The sequence below is a fragment of the Lycorma delicatula genome, chromosome 5, assembly GCF_047948215.1.
Source record: "Lycorma delicatula isolate Av1 chromosome 5, ASM4794821v1, whole genome shotgun sequence".
NCBI classification, from domain to species: domain Eukaryota; kingdom Metazoa; phylum Arthropoda; class Insecta; order Hemiptera; family Fulgoridae; genus Lycorma; species Lycorma delicatula.
Window position 1 is genome coordinate 619,153 of NC_134459.1, and position 18,313 is coordinate 637,465.

Sequence of the window (18,313 nt, forward strand, 5' to 3'; positions counted from 1 at the left end):
AATGTAGGGTCTAACATAAGTCCTGTGGAACACTGCAACTCATCCTGATTTGCACCTCTTCCTTGGTGGAACTTTCATCAACCGTTCAAAGAGGTAACACTGTGCTGCTACATATTGGAAACATAATTCTTGTCAGGTTCAAAAAACACACGCCAATTTTTTATATTATATTTATTATCAGTATAATTAAGATACAGAAAGGAAAATAAACTTAAATAACAATTAATTGATTTAATTATAACTTACAATAGTTGCAACAGCTGCTTCAGCTTCTGATGCAGGCGTTTCACCTCCCCCATGAGCAATTTCAGATGTCTGCATCTGCATTGTCATAGTTAACGTTGTTTCAGGTGTTTCTGCAAGTTCATCTGCGGTAAAAATTAATATAGAAGTAAAATAACTACTGTAAATCACTTTTGTTAATTAATTATCATGGTAGAATATGATTTTATAATCTAAAAACTGAAAAACCTACAAAAATATTATCAGATATACATACCTGTCAAAATAACTGAAGAATTAGTTTCAATTTTAGATTTACTAGCCAATGCAGCAACAACAGTATCACGAGCACATAAAAACCTTAAACCATTCAGTATATGTTGTAATGTGTTTTGTTTCGCAACATTAGAATCGAAGGAAAGAATTACATGTGCTAATGAATCCCTAGCAACAGTAGTTCCTAAAACACTTGGTTCTTTAGTCTGTGTTGATTCACCTAAACCTAAAAATAAAAAAATTCATCAGTTAGTTAAATTTACAAACTTTTAACCAGATCAACAGATTTTTCATCAGATCAGCTCTAATAACAGATCAATAAATTAACTAATTGAAATCACATGTGACTCATTTGGTTTCATTTGAAAACCAAATGAAAGTCAAATAAAATCAAAAATCACAATTTTTGACAATTGAAAATTGTTTTGAAGTTTTGAAAATCAGATCAAACCAAATGAAGCCAAAATTTTAACTGACCTTTTTTATAATTATAATCTTTTTAGGTTCCTAGATATTCAAGATACAGAAAGCTTATAAAAAACATGCATTCTATTACTTTTTTTCATTAAACCAATCATATCATCTTTATTCTACTGTTTTATACAATCAAATAACATATTTTCTAAACTTAATAGCCACCAAGGCTTTCATTTGAACAACAATCCAATGTAATGAGTATAACTTATATGTATAATATACCCATTAAAATAGACCATTAGTAGTTTTTAGACCATGTTGTACATTTTTTCTAGATTCAAAAATATTGTTTTTAGTTATTTAGTATCTGTAACTATTATTACAATAGGTTTTGATCAAATACCTTATGACTAAGTTATATAAAATAACTTTATCTATTTCCAATATAAGTATTGTAATAAAAATTATATTTTTCATTATGCTCATTAGAAAAAGGGTAAACATATCCTATCATTCTAGCATACCAATGTCATTTTTGGTCTACTGATCCTCTGGTAGTTACTTCTTACCCTAAATTTTTATTTATGCTGTTCATACATGAAAAACTTAGGAAAAACACTTATATTACACATATGTAATTTTATATTCCTTTTCATATTAAATAATAAATAAATGTTTAATTGTAATCATAGAAGTTTTGACTTCTTACACAAATTAATTATAATATAAAACTGAATTAAGATTATCTCACATTCCTAAATTTGTTGTCAGATAAAATAGATTCTCTCTAAAATACCTAATTTTTTTCAAGTTTTTCCAATTTTAATGCTGAATACTTTATGTGTGTGTGTGTGTGTGTATATATATATATATATATAAAAATTTTACTGAAATTAATCTTGAATGAAGGATGCTTGGAACAAAAAAACCTCATCAAAAAATAAACTTAGATTTTAACGTGCAGATAACAATGTTTTTGGTCTACATTTTGAATCACTCTGTATCTACTGAAAAGTTAATGAGAATGAACGCATAAACATCTGAGATACAAGAGACAACCATCAGAATTAATTTCTCTGAAAGTAATGGTGTTCATTGTAAAGCTATGTCAGAGATAGATGAAATTACATAAGTGGGTTAAATGCATTTTAGTGGGCTTGTCATGTTGATAAACAGTATTATATTTATTTTACAAAAACAAGTATTCCACTTCTTTCATTTTCAAAGTGTGAAAAACATAGAATGTTTTTGTTCGTAAGCACGCACATATCATTTATATAAGATTTGTATCTCATGTCAGGTACATAAATAATCTATACATCAGGTACTGATAGCATATCAGGTATAAATTTACCATATCAGTTATAGCACTAACAGAAAAGATAGATACAGAAAATTGATAAAGGTTATAGAAAAAATAAACACAATAATTACATTACCTAGAGTGGTAGCACCAAGAAGATCTTTTGCTTGACTAAATAAAACTGGATCTTGCATGAGTGGTAAGGGTTGATCAGGTGTATACCATGCAACTGAATGTGACGAACCACAGGCAACCCTATTCACTTGTATTTCACCAAAACCATGAACTGGTCCAGGTCTACGATTTACAAGTGTGGTACCATTTCCTTGTTGTCCATGATCATTATCACCCCAACCATAAACCTGAAAAACATAAAAATCAATTTAAAGTAAAACCAATTTTTCAGTAATTTACAAAAAAAACTTTTTCAATACAATTTTTAAAATTAGGAGTACAAGCCAATTTTTAATATCAGTCCTGCAGCTAAATAAAGGTTGCTCAAATATTAAAACTGATATATACCTCATCTGTACACAGTATCTCACAAATATGTTATTAATTTCATGATATGTTCTCAATGTAAAAGCAAGGAAGAAAGTTGACATACACTTGTATGGAACAATGCTGTTTAAAGTTAAAACTACAGAAAATTTTCATCCTGTTTTTTTTTCATAATGATAAAATGAGATTGTTATGAAATTCTTGGGACACAAATTATCAGATAAAATGGTGATAATATATTTGTTTTGAATGGAAAAAAAATTGGTTCCCAGAACTGCATCTCCATTAACCTCTGAAATTGCTGTAAAGCCCCAAAAACACTTTTTTGGATTCAATTTTTTTCTGTTAAATTGCCAGTAAGCAAAGAAAATTAAATAACAATATTTGTAGAGAATCTTAGAAAATTGTTTAAGTAAACTTAACTAAAAGCAAATAAAAGTTTAAGAAATCAGATTTACTTAGAACAGAACAGATAAAAATAAAAAAAATCTTTTCAATATTGCAATAATAAGCATTATATCAACAAAATAACTTCTCTAAAAAAAACAAATGAAAAATTAAACAACAAACCAGTTTTATAGCACAGTTCACAGTTTTTACAATTAATTAAATTATTTCAAAATTGTTTATTTTATTAGATTGTAATATTAACAGGTGATCAATAATTGGGTTTTGTACATTGCATTAGATAATTTTATAAGCTTACACATAAGTAAATAAAATATAATGTGTGTGTGTGTGTGTGTGTGTGTGTATATATATATATACATATAGGATATATATAGAATATATATATATATATACATATATAGGAAGATTCAGGACTTTCAGATCCCCGGTGAGATGAGGTCATGATGAAATTTTTATCACACTATATACGGGTTAAATTTTATGGTTTCTTATGCTTTTGAACTGAAAAATTGAATAAAACAGTTTCCAGAACTATAAATCCCATAATTTTCACGATATCGAATGTAAAATGGAAAACTTTTTTAATGAAAAACCTTTTTTTAGGTTTGAAGTACAATAACAAATGAATAACTATTAAATGTGTAGACTTTAAAAAAAAATTGAAGAAAATGTAATTCTATGAAAATTGATGTAATATTTAAGTCAATGAAAAAAAAATCAACTAATAAAAACAAAACTTAACAAAAATGTTATAAGTTTGTAAAAATTAAAATCAACTGTTTTTAGTTTAATACATTTAAACTTTTGAACACATTGGCAACACTAACTATGCTTCAAAATTAATTTGAATGCTACTCACTGTTGTCATAAATTTGTGATTATGAGTTATTAATGAATGTTAGACGGTATAGTTTTTTTTTTTTAAATAATTTTGACTGTGCTTAATTATTTTTTGAAAATCAAGTTATGTAATGTTTTTTGGTTTGTTGTACTTTAAACAGTACCTAAACTTTTCCAACTGAATCTGAATTTCAAAAAGTGAAATTCTGTTTTGTATTCTTTGTTTCGAAAAATGCTGTCTCTTCACTTATGTAGAATATGCTGATATGATAATGATGTATAGCTTTTGCAATGGAAGTGCTCCAGTTGTGGAGGAAGAATACAGACAAGGTATCTTGGATGAGTAATTCCAAACTGTAAAGAATTTTTAGAAGTTTTAATAATCTTCAGGAGAATGGTATACTTTCCAGCTCTCATGTTTCATCTGAATATCAAATGGTACATCGTAATGAAAGGGAAAACATTCTTCAGGTGGAACAACAGCTTAGTCCTACAATGAAGCACACAAAGAATTTCTGAATGACTCAACATTCCACAATTACAGTACGGAGGACATTACTTTCTGATGGACTGCATCTTTATCATGTCCAGGAAGTTCCACACCTCCAGCTTGGTGACCATGCCAAGACCATTGAGTGACAGCTGGTGACCATGCCAAAACCATAGTGACCACTGACAAAACTGCAGTGGTAGTTTAACAATAACTACCACTTAAGTCTGTTCATACTTATTTGGGCGAAGCTACTTTTACCTGTAATAGCATAAACAACAAACAGAATTCACATCGGTGGTACAAAGAAAACCCATATGCGGAATCAAATTTCTAGCAATGATTTTCAGTAAACATTTGGTGTGGCATGATTGCCAACCATCCAATTAATAGGCCCTTTCATACTAGAACATGTCACAAGAAGAAATTATCTGAAATTTTTAAGCAATGAATTTCTTACAGTGCTTGGAAATTTTTCATTGGTGAAACGAATCAAAATGTACTACCAACTTGATGGAGCATTTACATATTTCATGAATGAAGTTGGACAATTCTTAGATTAAAAATTTACTGGTAAATGGGTAGACATAGAGGACCAGTAAATTGGCTACCTTTATCACCAAACTTTACTTCCTTAGATTACTGTTTATGGAGATGATTAAATGCGAGGTATATAAGCAAAAAGTAGATACACGTGATGAACTGATCGCTCTCATTCTCATTGTTGCTGCCCTCATCATGGAATGTGATTATATCATTAGGTTGGTGACAGAAAACAAATTTTTGATATCAAAGTGCATCGATATCAACGATGGAATTATCAAACACTTATTGTAAATTAATATAGAGTAAACCGTAGTGAATATAATTTTTTTAAAAAGTAAATGAAAAATATTTAAAATTTTCAAACTTCTAAATTTATTATACTAAAAGTAGTTGTTTTTAAATTTTACAAATTCATAACGTTTTCAGTTAAGTTTCGTTTTTAATAATAAAAGTTGATTTTGTTTTGTTTAATAGACTTCATTACATAAATTTTCTCAGAATTAAATTCTCTACAAGTTTTGATATTAAAATTTATGCATTTATTAATCACCTATATTCAAACAGGCTAATGTTTGAAGTAAAATAAAGAAAATACTTAAGGGTTTGTACTCTTTAGTAACATTCAAAATATAATTAATAATATTATACAATAAGAGTAAATTAACTTGATGTCAATCATTAATAGTTAAGTTTTTTAATATTTAGAAAAAAAAACTGAGGGTCAAATTTTAACAACTGATTTTAAATTTATAGTAGAAGATAAACCTATATTTATTTCTGAGTTTATACCCCTTTATAATTTAAGGCTATTGTATGAGATAAAACAGCTTCAATAAGTATGTTGCTTGATATTAGTTTGATCAAAAAATGGTAGAATTTATGAAGAAAACCTGAAGCTCTGGCTGTTTTACTTTGATCTCAGGTTTAGAAAAGTTAAAACTAATAGATAGATGATTTAATAATAATTTATCATCTAAGGGCCATAAATAAGGCTGATGTAGATTTGTTGCCATTTAGTACCTAATTGGTTATAAACCCAATTAAAAAATGAGGTCGAAGCAGCAGAGAATAAAAAGGTAAGGTGAACAGGCAAGAATATGTAGTTTTTATCAATATTAATGAAAGTAAATATTATTTATCCTTAATTTTTTATTGGTGGCAATTAAAATTCTTATACTGGATTTTCTAACAATTGTACTGACCACCAATTATTTTCCGGTGCTGTTTGTATCCTTACATCAAGTGAAGAGGTAGTCAATTCAAGTGGAATTATGAAAGGTTTGGTGTGAGCATTTTGAATGCTGTAAAATCCGTGATATGGTTGATAATTCAATGTACAGAATTGAGTTATTTGGTTTGGGCAAATGTAATAGGTCTAATTAATATTATGAAAATATTATGAAGCAAATGCATAACAGGAAGTTGAAATATACTTTAACTTCCACTCACACTTCAGTCATTGCAATGGCAAAAATCAATAAATTATAGTTTGAATTGCTCCAACACCCTCCAAACTTATCTCTGGCTCCTAGTGACTATCACTTGTTTCCTAACCTAAAAAAAATGGCTTGAAGGTAAGAAATTTTCAACCAATAATCAAGTTATTGCCACCGTAGATGGTTATTTTAAGGTGGGCAAATCAACATACTTAACTGGTGTAAGCATTTTTGTGGAATACTGGGCTATGTGTATACACCTTAATGGTGACTATGTTGAAAAATAAATCAAAATGTACCCAGAAAAATGTTGTTTTCTTATCCAGATCTGGATCATTTCACTCTATCCTTGTATATAATTGGTTTGTTTTATTTTTTCTTCTATAAGCTACATTGTATCAAGTTTTTAAAATTTTTGAGCTATTTTCTCTTAGTATTTATTTATGTTAATATAGTACGTTAACGGTTTTTTAAATATTTTATTTGGTTTTTTTATCTGTATTTGTTTTATGTATATGTCAATGAGATTAATTTATATTCATTTACATGGGCTTGGTGTCTACGTATCAAACAATCTTAAGAGTTATTTTACGTGATATAAGTGTGTAATATTTTAAGTTTGAACAAAAGCATATCAAATAATCAGAATAGATTATGGCAGTTTATGACAAAATAAAAAAATAATTATATGAATGTAACTCACCATCCCAGTATCAGTAACAGCAAGACAATGTAAAGCACCTACAGCAACATTGATCACTTTTTCACCACGAAACCCCTCAACCAATGTAGGTTTCCTAACATGTTGATCAGTCCCATGTCCCAGCCTATAATAATCACCTTTACCCCATGACCACACCTAAAATAAATAAATAAAAACATTATAGAATATAAAAATACATAATCAGCATATAATAATACATTATATCAGAAATAGGTAGATATGTTACTTATTTTGAAAAAAGGAACTGCCCAAGCATTTGCAAGGATGGATCAAGGGAAACCATGGTAAAACTTTGACTATGCAGCATCACAAAATACAAAATTAATTATTAAATAAAAAATAGATGTGATTAAAGCCTATAAAAATTATTTAAAATATAAACACATGAAATAATATTAAGGTAAATAATAAATGTATGAATATACTAAATATAAAAAATTACAAATAATCACAATTCAGAAGGCATTATTGAAAACTATTTTGAGCACATATTTATGTACATATTGAACAGGATACAAAAAAGACAGGTTATTTTTTTAATTAATATTATTTCAAAATTCAGACAAGAGTAATATTGATTTAGTAAAAGAAAACCTTTTAATTGTGTTTTAAATAAATAATTGCAGGGATAAGTTTTTAAAATGGTTCAGTAATTTATTAAAGATGGCAACAGAAGCATATAAGGGGCCTTTCTATTGAACTAGGGGCAAAATTAAGTAATGTTATCAGCACCTGGGAACACTATTATTATAGTAAACAATTAAAAATTAATAATAAAGAATTAACTTAAAAAAAAAACAGGTGTAAAATGCCTAATGCCACATGCTAAATGTGAAAAAAAAATTTAAATCTAACATAAAATAACAAAATTTCCATCTGTAACACACCAAACTAAATAAATAGAGAAATATACTGAAGTTATAATCAAATAATTGAATATAGATGCATGGTCTTAAGAAATAGGATGCCATTTGATAACATAGTTATACCGCATAACTGAGTCCACAAGTATGCAGTGTCAATATCAGTTGGCAGTCACAGCAAATACAAACAGGTGCATAGGTCCAAGTCATGAGATGTCCATGAATGTATCTAGTGTGCCCTATTTGCAGATGGCAAATAATAACTTCCTCTCGTCGGTTACTCCTGGATGAAGAGCCCCATAGTGATACAGTGTCCTTAATTAGACAAGCTTATCTTGATGGTAGCATTCCATTCACTTTGCCACTCATCACAAAACATCCTCTTCAGAAAACAGACAAGATCTTCAGAAACAACAAGATCAGTAAAAGGAAACTACAAACAAGCCTCTTTTGCAGCACAATCAAATTCCAATATTGCTGGGGATCCAGCAGAAGCTCACACTTGTATTATGCCGAGTCATTACAAAAACAACACACTGTATTTCACAGACTGGAGTACATGTCAGTAATCACCTGCAAGGCACTCGTGGAATCTGAATAGACAAATATGTGTCGATATGATGGACTAATTATATTTAAGGCCTCCATATAGCTCCATGATGAAAACAATAGCGATGCTGGGAAGGTCAAACATGTATGTTCTGTTGCCAACCTCAAAAGTACAACAAACAGAATTATCATGTTTACAGCCATCTGTATAAACTACAGCATCAGGATTCATGCTATTTAAAATACAGGTTGCCTCGTCTTTGGGCAGATGTTATGAGGGGTAAATTCATCTGCACTATCAGAGGCGTAATTCTTTGCACATTTACTATCTTAAGTACTTAAGGGGTATTTTCATTTGCATTTGTACTGGTTTGTAAAATGGCTAGTTGTTGAATCATGCTACCGTTCCTGTCATATTAGCCAAAAAAATATTTGTATCCAATCCCAATAATGGGCATTAAAATCTGTGATAACAGACTGGACATTTCATCCTCACTGACATCAGAATTTGGGGGAAGGTACAAGCTGCAGATATTCATTTTAAATGGTACCAATATCTTCACTACTATTGTAGGAATCTGTCTTGACAGTGAAATCTGTATGGATATTGCATCTTCCATTAGGAAAATAGCCACAACTTCACATTGTCACACATCATCACATCATTAAGATGCTTCATTAAGTCTTGAGCAGTATCAATCTCTTAATTTCCTGATGTTTTTCAGTGAACTACTTGAACCTGTAAAAACTATATTTATCAGGAAAGGTGAGACCTTTTGAAGGGAACCTCTTTCCTGGTTGTTTTGGAGAACTACAAATCTGATATTTTTATATTGTGGATGGAATGCATCACCATTTACCCTATTCTCTTAATACTAACCTAAACTGACTAATACTGACCTGACCACTCTTCGTTAGAGCAAGTGAGAACTGAGCACCGCATTCAATGTGACAAACACCAAAACCATTTAAACGTTCAACATTCTGAGGTAAATCACAACCCTCACTTCCACCTCTTCCTAATTTACGAAAGTCACCATCACCCCAAGAAAACACCATTCCTTCATTAGATAGGGCTAATGTTTGGGCATCTCAACTTCCACATGCTACGTTAATTATATGATGGCCAAGCAAAGCTTTCACCTGTAATAAAGATAAACAATAAAAAGTCTAAGTATAGTAAAGATATTTAATTTAAACACCTATTTGCCATGTAAATGATTTGCATCATTAACTAATCATACTGTCTCTTGCGCGAGGCTGAAACTGATCAAGACCACTTTCCAAAGAGTAATTTGCACAACAGCCTCTCATAAGGCAATATATGAAAATAAATAACAGTTTCAAATTTAACAAAACTTCAGATAAGTTGATTTAACTTCTAATGATCTACAGACAATAATAGTAAAAAACCAATTACAGTTAATGCCATCAAACTAGATATTTTTTCATGATTCCATTTTTTCATTATCTCTAAGGCAGATAGTTTGCTTTAATACATTTTTATGCCCAAATGGACTTTATAATAATAATAATAAAATATCAAAGCAACACCTTAATTACTGTTGCTGGATGTGCAAAGAATACTTATAGTTGAAATCATGAAAATGAAGAAAGTTATCACTTAGATTTCCACTACAAGTGGTTTCTTGTTTATTATTTACTTATTCATGAGTCAAAATTTGTTGAAATGCTAGACTACAGTTGTTTTTTGTGTTGCAGAACTATATCTGTTATTAGGTAGCTTCATATTGTTTTTGTTAGGATGTTTGTGTACATCTCTAAAAAACAAGACTCTTTCTAATTATATTAAATGTAAACAAACTACTACAAAAGTCCGGCAATGCACAACATAATACATGGTCACATTCATTAATTATATTTTACAAATTATTACCTTATTAGCACCACTAATAACCATTCTATAATTTCAGCTGTATTAATCTTTAAATTTAATAATTATGTCATTCACCAAATATTACATGTCACATATATCAGGTGATAAAAACTAACTAAATCATAAGTGTAAAATTCACTAAACATTCAGTAATATTTAATTAATAAACAGAATGTTTTAAAGTTGAACAAAGCTCATACTAAAACTGGAACTAACTATTCAGTTATTAAATTATAAGTCAAGGTTGTGTTTTGTGTTTGCTGAATATTTTTTTGAGAAACCTTGTACCAAAACAAGAAAGATATTTCCAAAAAGTGTGAAAATGTTGCAAGAACCTTATTAGAAAGAATATTTTAGTGTCATGACTGACATTAACAATTCAGATTAAACTCAAAAGTGTTGATAGCATTGTTTTATTTGATTGATGCCATTAATTAGGAATACATCTCTTGTGGTGATAACATCATTAAAAAAATTTATCTGGAAATAATATTGTGTTTGTGAGAAAGAGAAGACTTGAAGTATGGGCAAACAAAACATGGATGCCGCATCACAATAATGCTCTGTAAACGGATTCTATGTAGAAGTTTTTGGCAAAGCATAACACAACTCTTGCTCCTCAAATCAGATAGACAGTGAAAACCTGTTTGTCCATCTATTTGATTTGAAACCTGCAGACTTCTGTTTCCAAAGATGAAATACACCTCAAAGGAGAACATTCCAGATGATAGAAGAGATTAAAAAATACATCATTACTGGGCCTGTAGACTATTTCACAAAACATATATTAAGAGTGTATTCTAACAACAGGAAAAATACAGAGAGAGGCATTCTGACAGTGACAGACACTACTTCAAAGGGAATATACCTAATTAAGTTATATAACAAAATAAATTATAAAAAGTTTGATTTCTTTTGGACAAACTTTATGAATAGTTTATCTGTAACCTCCAGTTCGACAAATTGATCAACAGTTTATTTTAAAAAAATTTCTGATGATAAGTAATGAATATTATTTACTGTGATAATAATTATCTTAATAACAAAAAAAAATTATTGACAACAGTCAATTGTTATCGAAGTTAATATATTAACCTTAGCAATAAAAATTTGAGGATATTCTTATCCAAATGATACATTTTTTTTACATTGAACATATTTTTGAGGTACCATTGTAATCAGCTCTTAAAAAATAAATATTTTCAAATTATTTTAATCAGAATAATAAAAGTCTGGAAGGAAAAAACAGGTGAAATTTTTAAAATTCTAGTTTTGCTGAGCCATCTGCTTTTAAATAATATACTTTTATTTTATTATTTTTGACTTATACATTTTTTTAATTTAATATTTTTATAAAAGAACTGATTGTGCAGGAACAATATCAAAAAATGTGTTCAATTAAAATTTCCATAATATATTATACTTCCACTGGGATTTTCAAAATGATTTGAATGTTATTTTCTGCTTCTCCTAGCATTAACAAACGTAAGTATATATATATATATATCTAGTTGTATATATACAACAGATGAGAGCACCTTCAACTTTTCATTCATAAGCTTCACAGTTTAAAATATTAAGAATTTTTCATAACATACAAACAGTGTATACTTTACCTGCATAAGTTTAAACTATATGATGAATCTATTACTAAAAAAAAAAGATCGGAAGAGTAAGCAGTACAATCTATCTCACAATTTTAGTCATTATCATACTCCGAGAATAATGACCTCATTGTACCAATGAAATACATAAGGAAAAATGAAGTGATTAAAATGAGTACAAAATAAGTTAGTTATTTTTTAAACAAAACCTTTCGTCACTTAATTTTCATATAATAAAAGAAATATCTGTTTAAGTAAGTTGGCAAATTTTAATATTCTGTTTTAGTACAAGAGTTAATTAAGTGAAAAATATCTACACACCAGTTTTGGTTTAAGTTGAGTAAGCATATCACCATGACCAAGTCTACCGTATTCACCAAGGCCCCATGTATATAATTCTCCACTAGATGTGATAGCAGTACTATGGCTACTTCCACAAGCAATTTCTCGTATTCTTTTTGATTTTAATGCTTCTATCAAACGTGGCTTTTCTAAAGTTTGTCTATTTCCATGCCCTAATTTTCCTTCATCTCCTTCACCCCATGAAAATACCTGAAATTACCATAATAAAAATTAAAGTCAATAATAATAGTAATAATATGGAACAGTTCATAAATGAGTGGCAACAATCGGAACGCACATCATTTCATTGAGTGTTCAGCAAATCTAAAAACTAATTTCAACATCTTATTTTCTTTTTACATAAAAAAACAATTAATTATTCCACAAACTTAACCTTTAATGTACATCACAGTGAATTGTGTACATTCCCAGCTTACTCCCATTATGTTTTTATGTACCTTTTTACATTTTATGACTTGCCATCATATACTGCAATTTGTCTAATTAAAAGTAATATAGAATATTTCAAATATATTTATAAATTATTAAATATTTTCAATTTTGTAAAATTCAATGCAACTGATTTTTTAAAAAAAAAATCCAGTTTTCTAGGAGTATGTACTCTGAAAATAGCATTTTATTGTACTTATTGATCAATTTTACAAAATTGTTAAAGTATTCTTTTATGTCTGACTTATTTTCTTAATTATATTTGGCTTTATAGTGTTTTTGACCATATACTGTTTTTTCATATATTTTATAAAATTTATTCATTTCTGATTAACTATGTGTATTGTTAAGATATGATATTGCTTGGGATTCAAATTATATTTGCAGTAAGAATATATTTATTTATATATTATAGCTTTACTTGACAATTTTCTTTTTAGATATATTTATTTGATTGTTTAAGCTTAGCAATTACCATATAGAACAGTTGTTAGATCATTTGGTGATATTTATTTCATGTAACTCAGCACTTATACAAATAGAACATTTAGTCTACGTTCAGCTTTTATCCGAAAATAATAATGATTCTGATCTATACATAATAATGATGTGGGATTAGTTTGTGATATTCTAAACATAAACAAGCTTATGGAACTGAAAACTGGATAGTTTTCAGCTGCTGGACATTTTGATGATACAATAGTACATATGATTTCAATCCTTCACACACAAAAACACAAAATATAATTTTGTTACAATGTTTTTAATTTTCCATTAAGTTATATTAATTGGAGTTAAAAAAGAAAACTAATTTTAAAGAGGATAAGTATAAATGACCAATTTTATGTAAAATAAGTTATATGGGTCAGGTACAGTAACTTGTGAAGCACTAATACACTGAAAGGTTATTAATAAATATAAATGAAGTTACATACTTTCCCATCTAGAGTAAGAGCCATTGCATGTTTACCACCAGAATGAACAGCAACTTTTTTGACAACATACTGGCTCAATGATGTCAACTGTCGTGGCACAGAAACGTTATTACTATGTCCAAGTCCAAGGCGACCATTTGTGCTATCACCACAAGCAAACAACTAAAAACAAACACACAGGCATTCAATAAATATTACTCTTTATATATAAATGTAACAAAAAATAATTTTAAAAATTATATTATAATAAAAATAAGTTTACCTTGCCATCATGTGAAACAATAAACAGTGATTTAGATCCACCAGCAATATACACTGGTTTAAGGGAAGAAACTACTTCAGAGTACACTGGATATTTAACTTTTGAACCCTTCAGTCCACCAAGTTGATCTTTATCATTCAATCCCCAAACAAGTACCACCGAACTTCTAGAAGAATTTGTACTACTAGTTGTTCCATCAGATCGAGTTACATAGCTTTGTGACTCCTAAATAAAGCAAGAAAAACACAATTAAAAAAACATACATGTTAATTTTTATACTAATATTATTTCATAAAATAACTAATTTTTTTTTTATAACATGCTTGTTGATTAATTCATAAACTTCCCTCTACATAAATAAAACATACTAATTGGGTGTGGGATTATGAATCAAATTGTACGTTTAGATATTTAAAAATTTAAATTATTACACACAGTTAATAATATGCCATTAGGACCTAAAGCAAACAGAAAAATCAGTCATAAATTGGCTCAATGATTAGGAATTCAGTATTTTAGATTGGCAACCACAAAGCCAGGGATCTTAATCCCATAGAAAATTTGTGGTTATTAAAAAAAGTCTACTGCTTATGTGGATCTACCCATATTGAATAACATTCTTTGTAAGAAAGTCAGCAAGCAATAAGATTCTTTAAGAAATAATACATAATAAAATCAGTTGAAAGTATGACTAAGTGAATCCATGAAATTAACAATTTTCCTTCTAAATAGCAGTCTAAGGCAAAGCCCTCTCTAGCTAGAATTGCATTAACTTTTTTAACTGGCTTTTTTAATCTCCCTAAAGAGGTTTGTTAGAGAGTTTACCGAGAATCCAGGAAAACTCCAATTACTCTCTTTGTAATCATGATTAAACACCACATATCTAACAACTAGATTACACAGTCTTAAGTTGTAGAATGCTCTCCTAAAACAGCAGCAAAGAGAGTTCCCAGACAGTCCAAAGGAGGTATTGCCATCTCACACTAAGTTTCAATAGAAAAGAAATGGTGTCCTGACAGCAACAAGGTTCAATATGGTGCCAAAACAATGATTGACAGTTTTCATAGTATCTATCCAAGGAAGAAGAGATGACAGATAAAGTGAAGGTATGAAAAGGAAATGGTTAACTCATACAGGAACTGAATCTGATTGTCTTGCCCAGAGTTTCTTATCAGCTATTATTTGGCATTTATAGATAATAAAATTTTAACTACCTAATATAAATATTTATATTAAATATTAGGTAACATAAATATAGTACAAAAAAATCACACAATCATTCATTAAGTACTAAAATTTTATTTTTTTAATTAAAATTCCTTTATCTTTGTGTGTGATATGTTGGATTACTTTTGAAGGAAGAAGCATTTCTATCAAAATGGGCAGGATCATCATAGGAAAGAATACATCAACTTCACATAATTGTGGAAAAAAATGCAAGCATGCAATTGTCTGTACAGCTGCTTTATTATACAAAAATGTGAAGCAAATGAATTCTTCTCTAGTAATCAAGTGTATTTTCCTAAATATTATTATCATAGGAGGAAATTCTTGATTCCAAGAAAATTTCCATACATTGAAAATTTTAAGGGAATTTCAGTATATGAATGTTACCTGTATGTAAAAACCTTTTTTTTTAATAGATAAAAAGGAGATATTATTTTAATATCTTGATTAGTTGGATATTGATATCCCCTAAGGTATTTTAGAATCTCTTAGGTGGTGTAAATGGTACTATTCTGTAGTCCTTACAAACTGATGATTTCATAATAAGATCCATGATAAAATATTTCAAAAGCAACTGAAAAATTATTAAAAGAATATGAAGATAAATCATAAATAATCAAAGCAAAATCAATTAAATTGTTCTCCTAGATTACTAAATTTCCTTAACAACAGATGCAGTTACCCTACGGACAGAAAGAAAGAAAATCAAAACACCCTTTAATCCAAAACAAAATCAATATTGTTAAAAAAACATAATTTACTTTTTTTCATTTCACTTATATGATGCACCTTATACATTCATTAAAGGGAATCCTTCTATAATAATACATGGATTCAAATCATGAAGAGAGAAAGAAACTGGAAAGAATATTGGAAGGAAAAATGAAATTTGTTATAATAAAAAAAGTAGAAAAGAAAAAGGAATGCAGATATTAGAGATTGTCTAAAGAAATACACTATTAAGGGAGAGAATGAAATATTAAGGAGTGATTGCAAAGTTTTAAGACTGCTGGGCTGTCTTAATATTTAAAAATAGCAGTACTTAAAGCTATTATAATAAATTTTTCTGAAAGTAGTTCCCTTCTGACTGATCACATCAATTCCAATGGTGTTTCCACTTTTGGAAGCATTCCTAGAGATTTTCTTTCTTAAGGGTGTTAATAACCAGTCCATATTTGCCTGGATGTCTTCAATTGAGTCAAACTGGTTCCATTTCAGTGAAAATTTCAATTTAAAAACATGTAGAAGTTGACAGGGGCTAAATCAGGAATATACTAGGGTTGCAGAAGCATAGTAATTTGGAATTTGACCAAAAATTCCACGAGCAAGAATGCACAATGAGTCAATGCATTGTCATGGTAGAGGACCCAATTCTTGTCTTGCCAGAGTGCAAGCCTTTTTTCCCCACACACTTTCACGCAAATGCTGAAGGACACTTTTATAGTATTCCTTGTTTAATGTCAGCCCCCTAAGGGCAAATTTGTGATATATGATACCAACAGAATCAAAGTAAACTACCAACGTTGCTTTCACATTTGACCGAATTTGTTGCTTTTTTTGGTCGTGGGGAACTTGAATCCTTTCACTGCAATGATTGAGGTTTCTTTCTGGTTTATAAACCCAAGATTTTTCGCCTGCAATTACCCTATTTAACAAATCTGGGTCAGTTTCTAACTGATTAATCAGTTCTTCGAACAGCCAGTGTTGGTACTGCTGGTTTGATAACAATTTCAGAATGAATTTTGTGGAAACACAATGCATGTTCACATCTTCAGTTAAAATTGAATAACTGCATAGAAACTTAAATTCAGTTTAGCTGCCATTTCCGTAATTGAAAGCCTGCATTCAGAGCACACTAAATCACAAACTTTCACAATGTTTTCGGTGGTTTTTGAAGTGGAAGGCCAGCTGAACAGGGTCATCTTCGACTGATTCGTGGCCAACTTTGAACCAGATAAATCATTTGACTGACTCAGACATTTATCCCTAAAAACTGTTTTTAAGTGTTCTTAAGTCTCTAAAGCTGATTTCTAGGTTTTCAAACCAAATTTCAAAAACTTGTTGTTCCATTTTATCACATATTTTGTGAAATCAATAATCCATCGAGAACTGAAAACATGTCTTCACTCACCAGGATGCCACTATGTAGTGAACAAAGATATGGTAGTGATTTTTTAAAGGATGCAGAGTACAAAACAAGCTTCGCCTTCCACACCTGCAGGCAAATCTATCCCCTCCTACAGAACAGTGGCACCACCTGTATTAAAACTTTCCAATCACATCTCACACATCGGTTTAGGACATATCAAGAGAATGAATGGAGAGAGATTATCAAAGGTAATGGAAGAACTAGAGATAAATGAAAGGTCTAGAGAGCAAAGTGGACAGTGGGAATTAAATAGTGTAGACATAAGAGGACATAACTACAGCAGATGGAAGAACAGAAATGATGGGAGGGTAATACAAGATGGAATGGTGAATACCAGACCTGGAATGTGATCCAGATATGTATGTACTTGTATATGGTGTACAGAAAATAAATTAAGTTTATTTTATTAGAGTAAACAACATATCAAAATTTTAATATTTAGTGATAAATTACTTACTTTTTAATTATCAATATAAGCAATTTTTAAAAAAAATTTTTTTTGTTAACAATGTACAGAATAATTACCTGAATATCAGTACAATCTGATGCAAGGAATGGTACAGATGCAGGTAAATCACTTATCGCATTTTTCCTTCTTCCAGTAATATAAAGTTCATGAACTTTACAATCAATTCCTCCATTGCGACACTGTTTAATTGCTATCTCAATGCAAGGATAATACTACAGAAAAAAGAAAAATTGATTATTAACTTTACCATTCTAAGTAAAACTTTATCTACTAACACTATTATTTACACTTTATTTATAACATTTATTTATAACACTTTATTTACTAACACTAAATCCATGGACTTAATACTTCTGCAACATGCTAACCGCTCAGCCACACTGCAAATGCCGAGACTCTT

At 29.4% G+C, this 18,313-nt stretch overlaps 1 protein-coding gene across 1 annotated transcript in view; it reads right to left on the reverse strand.

Annotated features, from left to right (window-relative positions):
- LOC142324659 (E3 ubiquitin-protein ligase HERC2-like) overlaps nt 1-18,313 on the reverse strand; it is a 95,294-nt gene that overhangs the window by 11,538 nt on the left and 65,443 nt on the right. The window contains 9 exon segments of the mRNA XM_075365530.1: nt 247-368; nt 500-724; nt 2,355-2,580; nt 7,146-7,301; nt 9,479-9,721; nt 12,401-12,631; nt 13,807-13,968; nt 14,069-14,293; nt 17,970-18,125. Coding sequence (XP_075221645.1) covers nt 247-368; nt 500-724; nt 2,355-2,580; nt 7,146-7,301; nt 9,479-9,721; nt 12,401-12,631; nt 13,807-13,968; nt 14,069-14,293; nt 17,970-18,125 — 1,746 coding nt within the window.